Source organism: Scyliorhinus torazame, chromosome 19 (assembly GCF_047496885.1).
Source record: "Scyliorhinus torazame isolate Kashiwa2021f chromosome 19, sScyTor2.1, whole genome shotgun sequence".
NCBI lineage: Eukaryota > Metazoa > Chordata > Chondrichthyes > Carcharhiniformes > Scyliorhinidae > Scyliorhinus > Scyliorhinus torazame.
The window spans coordinates 82,854,814-82,867,560 of NC_092725.1; the positions used below are offsets into that span (position 1 = coordinate 82,854,814).

General features: G+C 50.0%; 1 protein-coding gene across 5 annotated transcripts in view; it reads left to right on the plus strand.

Moving 5' to 3' along the window:
- The window catches only part of cacna1c (calcium channel, voltage-dependent, L type, alpha 1C subunit), a 1,623,635-nt gene that overhangs the window by 1,100,082 nt on the left and 510,806 nt on the right, over positions 1 to 12,747 (plus strand). For all 5 annotated transcript variants that reach the window (XM_072484617.1, XM_072484613.1, XM_072484615.1 and 2 more), the window contains one exon: positions 1,624 to 1,731. In XM_072484617.1, the coding sequence (XP_072340718.1) occupies positions 1,624 to 1,731 (108 nt within the window). The remainder of the gene's footprint in view (positions 1 to 1,623; positions 1,732 to 12,747) is intronic.

Consider the following 12,747-nt stretch of genomic DNA (forward strand, 5'->3'; position numbering starts at 1 on the left):
AAACACTCCGGCGTCGGGCCACCCCAAAGATGCGGATTTCTCCACACCTTTAGGGGCCAAGCCCTCACCTTGAGGGGCTAGGCCCGCGCCGGAGTGGTTGGCGCGCCGCCGGCCAGCGGGAAAGGCCTTTGGCACCACACCAGCCGGGGCTGAAGGGACTGCACCGGCCGGCGGAAGTCCCGCATGTGCGGGAGCGTCAGCAGCTGCTGACGTCATCCCCGCGCATGCGCAGGGGGAGTGTCACTTCCGCATCGGCCATCGCGGAGGCTATGGCCGAGGTGGAAGGAAAAGAGTGCCCCCACGGCACTGGCCCCCCGCGGATCGGTGGGCCCCCATCGCGGGCCAGGCCACCGTGGGGGCACCCCCCCCCCCCCGGGGCCAGATCACCCCGCCCTCCCCCCCAGGACCCCAGAGCCCACCCGCGCCGCCAGTCCCGCCGGTAAGGTAAGTGGTTTGATTCACGCCGGCGGGACTGGCATTTCAGCAGCGGGACTTTGGCCCATTGCCGGCCGGAGATTCGCCGGGGGGGGGGGGGGGCAGCTGACCGGCGCGGCGCGATTCCTGCCCCTGCCCAATTTTTGTTGCCGGAGAATTCGGCGGCCAGCAGGGGCGGGATTCACGCTGCCCCCTGGCAATTCTCAGAACCGGCGGGGGGTCGGATCCCGCCCCATGTCAGGAGAACCATTTCCTCTCCATCCTTCATACTGAATGAATATACCCTGGTCCGCACTTCAGTCACCCTTTTCTGCAGCACCATTCCATGCAGGAGATGCAACACCTACCTTTTCACCTCATCTTTTCTCATAATCGAAGAGCCCAATCTCTCCTTTTAGGTGACATAATGAGCAGAAGTTTTCATTTAATGTTGAGATTCTGGAATTGCCACCAAGTGCAGGCCATGACCATGCAATGCATAGGGAGTAGCAACACAATTTTGTTTGGATTGGCCAATTAGTGGCCAGATATTGACTCGCTGTCTGGTTATGACTTCAAATGGACTCTCGAAGCTGGAGGGCCAATAGAAGGCCATCCAGCAGAAAAAGAGCCTGCCGTTGCTTGTAGGGCCATGTAAGGAGAAAGAGGGCATCTCCATTTTGAGGCATCTTCTTTGCACCTTTCAAACATTTGAAGGAAAGAAATTACCAAAGCAGCTGAACCACCTTCATGAAGGGAGAGGACCTCCATAGGGCAGCCTGTGGTTATGAGTGTAACCAAGTAGGTGGAGAGGACTTCAAAGTTAGGGTTTCTATTTTTCTCCCCTTGGCAACCTGAGATCACATAAGCACTTCTGAGAATTGAGGTGTTTACCGGGAATTCTATTTACACACTTTCCAGAATTGTCTGTTCCACTTTAAATTAAAGATGCATTTTAAAACATAATCATCTTGCAAATTTGTGCATTCATGACAATAGACAATGAATATTGGCCTTTCCAGGGACACTCACATCCCATGAGTGAATAAAAAAAAAAATCACAGCATGGTAAAAATTTGTTATCCCATGAACTGCAGAATCCATTTCAATTTATCTTTTGAAACCACTTGCTAGTTCTGATTTTAGGTTTAGCAAATTGCATTTATGTTATGGAAAATATTGAAACAGTCACATTTGTTACCTTTTCAGCACGTTGTTCAGTGTGTGTTTGTGGCCCTGAGAACCATTGGTAATATTGTGATAGTGACCACGTTACTGCAGTTCATGTTTGCCTGTATTGGTGTACAGCTCTTCAAGGTAAGATTGAATTAGTATTTATCTTATAAATTAAATCAGTAAATTGTTTCTTCCTACCTACCCCATTTATTTCCCTTCCATTCAAAGTCCATACCCCATACATGGTAGGAGAGTGGTCAGCTCTTGGTTCTCTGTGTCTCTCTAAACCAATAGCCACAATGTACAAGTGCCTAGCTTGAAAGTGCTTTTGTCCGAACTATATGTATGTTTGATATTGGTCTAACAAGATCAATATCATCATAATTTCTAGTTTGATATTGGTCATGACATTACTGTTAGAGACCAACATGAACCTGCATGCAGATCTGACACTTTAAAGCTGGCACAGTTGCAGAGTTCTAGGGTGAAATTCTCAGTTTGTGAGACTATGGCGAAATCGGGAAAAACGCGATTGGCCACAGAATTGGATCTGACGGCAGGCGATGATTTGACGCCAAATCGCAATTGTCCATCACCTCGATAACGGCGTCAATGCATTCCGGAATGCACGTACAGTAAACACCATTGACGTATCATTAGTGGGCCCGACCCAGTATTCTCCAGGGCCTCCGCAATGCTCCGCCTCCAGTGGACCGAGTTCTCGATGGTGCGATTCACTTGTGCTTTTACAAATCGTGAAAAACTGTGGCTGATGAGGCAGAGAGACGAGGTATGTCACAAAGAGGAGTGATTGTGGGCTGCCGGGCCAGACACTGGCCAGGCTGGCTGGGGTGGGGTGGGGTGGGGGGCCCTGCCAGGGCCGGGGGAGTGGTGGGTGATGGGAGAATGGGCCAAGTGATCAAGGTGACCCCCCCACTGGACTGGGGCAGTGACCAGGCACGACCGCCATTACTGTGGCCTGCAAGGCAGCCATCTTGCTGCGCACCCCACTGACCACCTACCCTGGTCCCTGGTTCTGCAGAGTGACACCGGCCGTATGGGTGCCCTCACTAACCCCCACCCAGCCACCCCTGCGGGGCATCAGGCAGCCCACCCAGGGCAATGCCAACAGTAGCCCCTAGGGGGGGCACCGGACAGGGGCCACTGAGCATACAGCTGGCAAGGGCAGCGCCAGCCAATGGTACCCCTGGCATCAGGGTCAGGCACCAGGGCCAGATGTCCCCACAGTGCCAGGCACCAATGGAACCAGGATCAGGGGTGCGGGGATGGGGTGGGGGGGGGAGAGACATGTGGGGGCAGAACCCGCAGTGCCAAAAAGGGCCGTCATGTAGGCTGTTGGACCTATTTGGGCATGTGGGTACGCACCATGCTAACATGTCGGCCCTTCAACCCCTGCAGACAATGTATATTGGAATTCAATCAGCAATGGTGGCCTTCCTGCTAGTCACTGCAGCCCTGGTGGATGCCCTACGACTTATGAGCTGGAGCTGCTCGACGATAAGGAAGCTGCAGCAGTGGAGCGTGCCACAGAGGGACAGGAGGCAGCTACCCAAGATGGAGAGATAGCCACCCAATAGACTGAGGAGGAGCAGGTGCCAAGGAGGCGCCGCATGAGGCCTCGTGTGCGCCGGCAGTACCTGTCATTCGAAGACATGCCAGACCGGGCTAGCCGTCAAAGACTGGCTGAGCACAGAAACAGTGCGACATACCTGCCAGATCATGGAACACCTGGCACCGTGGGGGTAAGGAGGAGAACACCTGCTCCCAGTGGCCATCAAGGTGATGGTCGCCCTGAACTTCCAGAGGGGCCTGGCCAGGGGCACGGACACCACACCTCACCTCCACACCCCTTCACTCCCACCCCCGCCAGCAACCCCCTCCGTAATACATACCTGCCACACGAGGAGGTTGGGGCCCTGGGCTGGCAGTAACAGGGGTCTGGTCCATGGGATGGAGGATGATGACAAACCGCTTTGCGGTGAGCTCTGGTGCTCTACATTATATGACGAGATCTAACTCTTGCCCACTGTAGCGCTATCCACCGTCCACCTAGATGATCCATGCATGAGAGCTGGCCATTCCATCACAGAGTCCCATCGGATCCCTGGGGTGTCGGTGGTGGGCATGGTCAGGGGGGGAGCAGGGGGAGAGCACGGGCCACCCACAACATCCGCCCATTCCCTCCCCGCATCCCCTCTCTGGCCAGCCCAGACCTGCCAACCCCTCACACCCATCTGACAGAGCACCAAGGCAGGTTGTAACAATGGTAACGTGTTTAATGTGAACAAATATGTACAGATTTGTGCCCTAGCCCCATAACTAAACTGCCCTGCACCCCTGCCAACTTAATTGGAGTCTACCTTTGCTGGCCTTACGGGCGCTAACGCTATGTCAAGTTGAGTCCCCGGATGGTACAGCAGGACTGGAGGTGGCCTGCTGTGAATACCGCCCTATGATCTGGGTCCACGTTGGCTGGCGTGAACTGGGACGACCGGGCCTGGATGGGTCTAGCTGCTGCTCGGGTGTCCCAGGTGACGAGGTGCCACCCTGTTCAGCCCGCTGCCCACCAGATGCAACACCGACAGGAGTGAGGGAGTCCGAGGTGCTGAGGTGTTCCGGCACCTACCCTGCGGGAGATACAGGCACGGGCCCCATCACCTCCCCCTCCCTCGGTGTGCCCCATGGCCCCCAGGCTACTCCATGGGATGGGGGTGCAAGCAAAGCAAACCCCTGAGGCTCCCCCACCATCTGGCACTTCCAGTCCTGGAGGCCCGCTCTTGCCTCGACCAGGGTCTGCATGCTCATCGCTATGGGGCACATGGAGTGGACCTTTCTCCGTCTGGGACTGTGCCACATCACGCCGTCACTGTGCCACCATCTGCTCGGTCTGTGTCACATCAGCCCGCGACTGCGCCATCTCCTTCTGGGACCCGGCTACCTCCCTCTATGTCTGTGCCATGTAAACCAGTGCCTGGGCAATGCCGCCGACATTCCCAGCCATGTCCTACTGTGACTGGGCCACGCTCAGGAGCTCTGCTGTGTTTTTCAGGTCGCTTTGGCACATAGTTGCCTGCAAGGCGGAAATCCTGTTCTGGGCCTCGGCCCTGCCCTAACCAGTCGGACTTAGCCTGTGGAGGCAGGTCCAGGCAGTGGCATGTCATAAACCACTCGGACTTAGCCTGGGAGGCTGGTCGAGTCGGTGGGAAATCATTAACCAGTGGAGGCCGGTGAAGACAGAATGCCCCAGGCCTTGGACATGCTGATCTAGAGCCAAAATTGTCGCTACCAATGCCTCCACCGCGGTCGCCACCTGTCTGGTGTTGGCCTGGGTGACATGCATTGTCGGCACCACCTCCTGCTGCTGCACACAGTTGGACCCCTCCAACTGCACCTGCAGGTCCCTCATGTAGTCCCTGGATCTGCAACTGCATCCCCACAATCGATGGGACTGTCCGTTCCAGAAGTCCCTGGGGTCGGCCTGCCCTCCAACCGTCCGCCCCCTCGGGTTTTCCTACCTCCACCTTCTGTACCGGATCAGCTGTGTAGTGCACGTCAGAGAGTGTCCCAGGAGCCTCTGCATTTAAGTGCCCAACCTAGGCGAGTGTCTCTGGGATGGTGGAGAATGTTGGAGACAGCTGTGATGGAAAGTCAGTGTCATCCTCTGACTCGAGCTCCGGAGTGTCCTTAGTCTTGGGTGGAGGGTTGCCATCTGAGCTGCTCCCATCGCTGCTCGGATCATGGGAGGGCTCTGGCTCTGGAACTGGCTGGGGACGGGGGAAATCAGATGGACCCGCCCCATCTCCTGCAGCTCCTGCAAGACACAAGACAAGACGCATGATTAGACCGTGGGACGGGGGATGTTGTAGGTGACGGTGGTGTGGGGGTTGACTCATGTGTCACGGGGAAATGCAACTAAGCAGGGTCTCATTTCCTCGCCCGCAGCTGAACTCCACCTCGGCAATCTTCCTTTCCTCCGGGCCACCAACCACCCCCAGTGCCCTCTGCTCTGGCATGGTTAGGGACCACAGGTCTGCCATTTCCCCTTCCTGTCTTCTCCCGCTCCTGGCTGTTGTGGGTGGCCTTCTCCTGGGGGGAGGGGGGAGCAGAAAATGACAGTCCGCTGCATGGAGCCATGGGGTAGGTAGCCGGTGGCCTCAGTGGCCAGGGCATCCGACCATGGCAGCCCGTATGGGTGCAGGCATCTAGTGCAGGGTGCGGGTTCGGCCATCCTCCAGGTTAGATGGGTGGAGTTACGGATGTGTGGGATGGAGGTTGGTGCCAAGGGCACAGTGCTGTCTACTCACCCTGGCCACCCTGAGGAGGTCATGCAGTATTTTTCTGTACTGCTGGCTGGTCCGGATTGTGTTGCCCAGGGTGCTAACCGCCTCTGCCACCTGCGCCCAGGCATGGCGAATGGCGTGGCGGGGTGGAGAATCCAGCCCTTGGTCTTCCCAATGAAAACATTAGCTCCCACACATTTCCTGTGTGGTGAACTGTAGAGACTTAGTTAGTCTTTAGCTTCTCCCTCACTTCAAGTCATGAAGATCCAAAAAACTGTTTGATATTTAGTGATGTCCAAGGAAAGACTATAACTTGGTGTTTACAATTGTTTTTTCTGCATCCTTCCCCATAGTAATGTGAGCACTGTACGAAGTCTTACAACACCAGGTTAAAGTCCAACAGGTTTGTTTCGATGTCACTAGCTTTCGGAGCGCTGCTCCTTCCTCAGGTGAATGAAGAGGTATGTTCCAGAAACACATATATAGACAAATTCAAAGATGCCAAACAATGCTTGGAATGTGAGCATTAGCAGGTGATTAACCTGGGGTTACCCCATCTCTGGATCTGTAAAGATTTAATCACCTGCTAATGCCCACATGCCAAGCATTGTTTGGCATCTTTGAATTTGTCTATATATGTGTTTCTGGAACATACCTCTTCATTCACCTGAGGAAGGAGCAGCGCTCCGAAAGCTAGTGACATCGAAACAAACCTGTTGGACTTTAACCTGGTGTTGTAAGACTTCGTACTGTGCTCACCCCAGTCCAACGCCGGCATCTCCACATCATAGTAATATGAGTGACATCAGCCTTGTATCTAGGTAGAAATGCTAATGAACTAGTCGTGAGAGAGCCCAACTCTCCTTCATCTTGGAACTAAATGGACAGTTTAAAGCACAACTGTTTACAACCTGATATTCTCAATACTTCTCAGGAACTTCAGAGACGCAACAGTCTCCATTATTAAAACACAGGCTCTGCCTTTGTCTCCAAGCATAAATATCTTGCACTTCCCAGTTAAGCAGTCTGCACCTTCTTTCGATCTCTGACAATCAAACCATTCAGTCTTTCTGTCAGGCAGACTTCATACAAGGTCACATATCTTCCTTCATTTTACTTTAAATTTAAAGATACAGTCCCAACATTTAATAATTATATAAACCGTGTTATTTTAATACTGGATGAAGACAACGTTTTTCCAGTGAACAACTAATATAAGAAATATATTGGTATCAAAGTGTTAAAGTATAGACAGGGATTTTAATGTTCTGCATTTGAGTTATTGTTAATGGTAAGATGGCGAATTACTTAGACATGTTGTAAGATTCCTTGTTTGTGTCCTTTTTAACAAGAGTAAAATGTGGAGGATTAATTGTATACTTGCTAATTTTGGTGAGTGCAGAATTTGTTTATGCTTCGGCTGTTCAAGAAAGCAAAAGGAGATTGTGATGTATTTTAGCTTATGTGTTCTGGTCTTGTTATGGAACACCTTGCAGAATTGGTTTTCAGTTCCTACAGTGAGAAACGTGGCACTTAGGGCTAAGGAATGAGACAGATTTCTGAACTTATTTGAATAGAAACCCAGCAGTCTCTCTCTCTTTCTCTCTCCCTTTGTTTGATCCCTTCAAGGAAGGATTGGACATCAGTCTCACTGTCATTGGGAACTCTTCTACTTCTCCTTACAATACCTTTCTTCATTTCCAGCTGTCTGTGTCACATTCGACAACTGAAGACATTTTTAAAAAGTAGGACAAAAACACATATAACCTGTGCAATGCAACTATTAATAAATTTAATGCATTGAGCCCAAAGATAATGCTACTTAACCGCTGCTCTCCTGCCAACTGAGTAAAATCTTCTACCAAATCTAACTTTGCATAATTTACAAGCATCCCAAGCTCAAATCTGCCATTTTACACTGGAGAACCTCCAATGATATGAAACTGAGTTGACCAAGAAGTTATGCTGGATTCAATTCTGCAGGGATCAAACAGCAGATATATTGATGACAATTTGACACAATATTGTATGTAGAATTTCAGAGGCATGATAACCTAAACCAAAAATCTCTTCTGAAACAACTTGGATTGGATTGGATTGGATTGGATTTGTTTATTGTCACATGTACCGAGGTACAGTGAAAAGTATTTTTCTGGGTAAAATGTTGAAGTGTGACAGAAACAGATCAAAAGGGGATAGGAAAATAAAGGAAGTTGTATTTGAGAGGGTCTTGCCATCAGGTCTTGAGGGCAGTAAATTGAAATGGGGTGAAAAGTGAATGGAGGATTAGGATAATAAAGTGACAGTGGATGTAAAGCAAAAGAAGGATTTTTCAAAAAGGAGGTAGCAGGAGCAGTTCCAGGACTGAGGAGATGAAGGAAGGGGAATGGGTAGTGGAACAGTGAAGGGGTAAGAATGCAACATGAATGAGAAGCATAGGTGGGAGGGGATGGAAAGGGAGCTGCTTAAGGCCACATTTTCCCTGAAATCTCTTTCCATCCTGCTGATTGCAGCTGTCTTCCAATACACCATGAAAAGGAAGATAAAAAAGAGACAAACAGAAGAGGACAGAGAAAGTAACAAAAAGAGTTAGGGAGACAGAAGAAGAGAAATGAAGGAGTGAGACAGAAATAGAAGAGAAAGAGAGAAACTTGATCCCAAAGACAGCAAAACCATAAAAATGTCAGGGCTGTGTGGATAGGTCAGGGGAGCAGAGCTAATTAGACGGCTTTCAAAGAGCTAGCACGGACACAATGGACTGACTGACGTTCTGTACTTTAAGATTCTATAATTCTATAAGAAAGAGATCATATTCTCTGGCTTGCCATGTGTAATACCATGGGAAATTGACTTGTTCCACTAGAGTTTACTTTTATAGCCCTTTAACTAAATTACCCACATTGTGGGAAAGGACAATGTCATAATTGATGCCATCTCCTGAGTATTATCCATTAAGAATGCAGCAGAGAACTGACATTGCATCTGTGAGATGTGTGTTTAACTTTCAAATGTGAATGAGAGAATGAATGTATACCTCGTTTTTCCTTTTCTCTTTTGCAAGACCACGTGTTTTTAAAAATGAAATAGAATTCATTTTTTCTCAGAGGGCAGAAGGAACGTCATGTCCTTGAGATATTAAAGAGATCACAAACTGTTCAAATCCAGCCTTATCTTTTTGCTTATTTAAAAAATGAACTTTGCTGAATCAAAAGATGGCTGTTACAGGTGACATGGTTCCCAAGTTGGCTACAGTTTCTGGAAATTTCCAACAATAGTTAAAGGACAAAAGGATTCCTTGTGGAATCTAATTGTGAGGACACATTAGAATTAACTAAATTAGTGATCAGCAGATGATCTGTCTCCCCAACATGGTTCTATAACAAAGGAGGGAGCTAATAAAACTCATTATATCTCGAGAGCTGCGAAAAGCCACCTATCCATCTATCTCTGAAGGTGAACAATGGATTTTGACCAGAGGAATAGAAATCGCTTGTTAGTCTGCAACTGACTCATTAATGGATAACATCAACTGACTTAAATCTCTAGCCATTCAAAAGTTTTAATATTACTTTTTAAACTTGAAACTCAGTCTGCTGTTAAACTCTAACCAGCAAACATCAAAGCAAGACTGTAGGCTGGCCAACAGCCTGTATCAAATCTATGCCACCTTTGAGCCTGTTTCTTTGGAAGATTTTTGCCATAACCTGTCGAGAAAACCAAGTCTCTGCATACCAAACTCATCTTGCCGACCCCCATCATTGAAAGGAATTCTACAAATCCTGCTTCAGCTAGCTGAAACCGCCTGAACCATAGTTCTTACATGAAGGAATCCTCATTGTACTCTGATTTCTAGACTGGCAATCGCGTGAACTGGCATCTATATTTGTGGTGCTTTTTCTTTTTCATAATTTATGTTTGTAAAATCTCCTGTTTCTTATCTTATTGTTTGAATGTGTGAATATACTATGGTCAGAATATTGAGCCCACGGTAGCTGCCAGCGTACATGGTGACCGGGGCCCCAAATCATGCGAGAGTTAGGAAAGGAGATTCTCACCAGTGAGGTCTCATTTCCTGATTTTTCATGCTCCTCGCCCCTGATGTAATGAAGTACCCACCCAGGAAGGCCAGGAACCTCATTTTAATACATTATAATATCAGAGCAATTCGTCCTGCTGGCACTTCTACCCACATTGTGCTGGTATGGCATCATGCTGGCATGATTTACAATAGCTGGTGAACCTGGTGACCTCACCTTTGAAGGGGATATTGGAAGTGAGTGCGCAGGTCGTCACTACCTACCAGGGAGTTCAATGGAGAGGGGGCATCCGAGAAAATGTGTGGGAACAAGCTGAGTCATTTTTTTGAGATGGAACGAGAGTTGTGAGGGAAGGTTTGCTGTTGGCAGGCCTATGCAGATCTCCATTATTCTGGTGCTCTTGGTCTCCATGGGGTTTGATGCTTGATGTGGACTTTGTGCATCTTGGATTACCCTTGATGGTATTTAAGCGATGGTTCCTTGGAGGGATTGTCTTTCTGGAGTGACAGCTGGAAGTGGGTGAGAGTGGAAAAATCCATAGGGTTAGAACAGGGGGAAATTGTGAAGTCCCAAGGTATATTCGGTGACACGCCAGGTTGGATAGTGTTATGATCCTAGTTGATGTTACAACTGGGTGGGTAAATCCCAGGATGGAACCCTAGCTCAAAAGATTGTGAGCGGGATTTTCTGTCGGCGGGATCCTCCGCTTCGCCTGCAGCGCACTCACGCCCACGGATTTCCCAACGGCATGAGAGTGGCCACAATGGGAAATCCCATTGGCCGGCTGCTGGGACGAGGATCCTACTGCCGGCGGGGGCACGCCGCACCAGTAAACGGGTCTGCCGGGACGGAGAGTCCTACCCAGTAACTTTACATTTTTGATAAAGCATTTATTAAACATGAAAATAATTGGATTATGATGCATTATTCTTTTACTCTCCCCTGAGTTAAACAATTACACATAAATTTTAAGATTAACATGGATTACAAAGTACATCTTTAATTGTAATTAACACACAAAGAGCACGAACCAATGGCCAAGCTGTGCTGGAAAAGCAACTCGCCACGGTGCAGCATTGCCGCAAAAAGCCGGAAGACCCCGCTTCCTGGGATCTACCCGCATCGCAATGCCTCGCAAGATCCGGTGCGATCTCGCAAGATGTTCGCCCATTGTGGACGGGTTCACTTTTTGGCAAATCTCATATTAGAGTGAGACATGTGCAGTCACCTTAATGTGCAGATTCCCAAGGTACCTGAGGCTTTGAGATTCATCCCCGTTGCCTCGGAGACGTCGGGCAAGCACCATTCAGTACTGGTCCCCGCAATCAGGAACCAGACTGAAAGGCACTTGTGGGGGTCTCGCAGGGGTTCGCAGGCCCCTAGCTGCATGCTCTTTGGGCAGGATGGTGCCCTGGCACTTCTGGTGCAACCTGGGCAGCCTGGCAATGCCACCTGGGTGCCAGCCTGGCACTGCCAAGGTACCAGTTTGGAATTGCCAAGGTGCCAAGCTGGCACTTTCGCGCGCATGCGATCGGGCTGGGGGTGCGCTGCGTGGGTGTTGTGGGAGTGCGCAGTGAAGCTGAGGTCCCTCTCTTAGTGCATTCGGGCTTGGGGGGAGGTCGGGGATCGCTTCTTGGACCTCGGAGAACTGGATGCCAATTAAAAATGGTGTCCCCAATCTCTCTCTACACTGGGGAGTTCTGACGAGAGGAGCTCCCAACTGTACAAAACATGTGGCCTTGGCCACATGTTCCCCATTGAGGCCCCTTATACAACGCGAGTTGCATTGAATAGCCATGTGTTTCTTGGCACTGCGAGCACCAGGAAATACATGTCTAAACGCGCTCGCTATGCGGATTTGTTCCCATTTGGTTGAATCGAACCCAAAGTCACTATTAAGCACACAATATGACTGATAAGAAACACTTTTCTCTGAACCAAATGGATGTCTGTGGATTTCTCCTCAAAATCCCCCCAGATGATTCTTATACTGTGAACTACCTTGGGCACGATTCACCTGAAAAACTTCAGAGTCCAGTTTCAGGTGCAGTTGGTAGGGTGTTGCTCAGCTGCAGTGCCGAGAATAACACTGCTATTCAACGGCACTTAGCTGTTTTTTGGGGGAGTTTCTTCCTGTTGAGGCCACACAGATTTTCTGCGCTGGGGAGATGAGCTCGCAAGCAGGACCGGCTCCTCACAGACCGGGGCATCATTTTGAAAGGCACCAGATCTCTACAATCCCACCCCTGCTTTCTAGATCTACCTGATTCACCCCAAAACGTTGCAACCTTCACATCTTTGGACTGTGGGAGGAAACCGGAGCACCCGAAGGAAGCCCACGCAGACACAGGAGAATGTGCAAACCACACACACAGTCACCGAAGGCTGGAATTGAACCCGGGACCCTGGTGCCCATACAATGGCTGGGATTCTATGTTTGGGAGACTATGTTCTCCTGCCGGAGGTGAATTGGAGCAAATTTATGCATGGCAAGGAATACGAGGTATTCCCGAGGAAATCCTGCTATCAGGCCGCCATTTTGAGCGGGTGGCCCGATAGTGAGGTCCCACGGCCGGCCATCGCGCCCCCGTTATCGCAAAGTAGCCCCCCACATTGCAATTCAACCCCCACCCCGGATTTTCTACGTTCCCCCCTTCCTCCCAAGTAAGGGGGTGACCCGGCCCGCCCGCCACCCAGAGACCCCCTGAATAGAGGGATTCCCAAGACCCCCTTGATAGGAGGTCTCCTGAGATCCACTCGATGGGGGGAACCCCAATTATCCCCTAGATAAGGAGACCCCCCCAGAAATCCCTAACTAA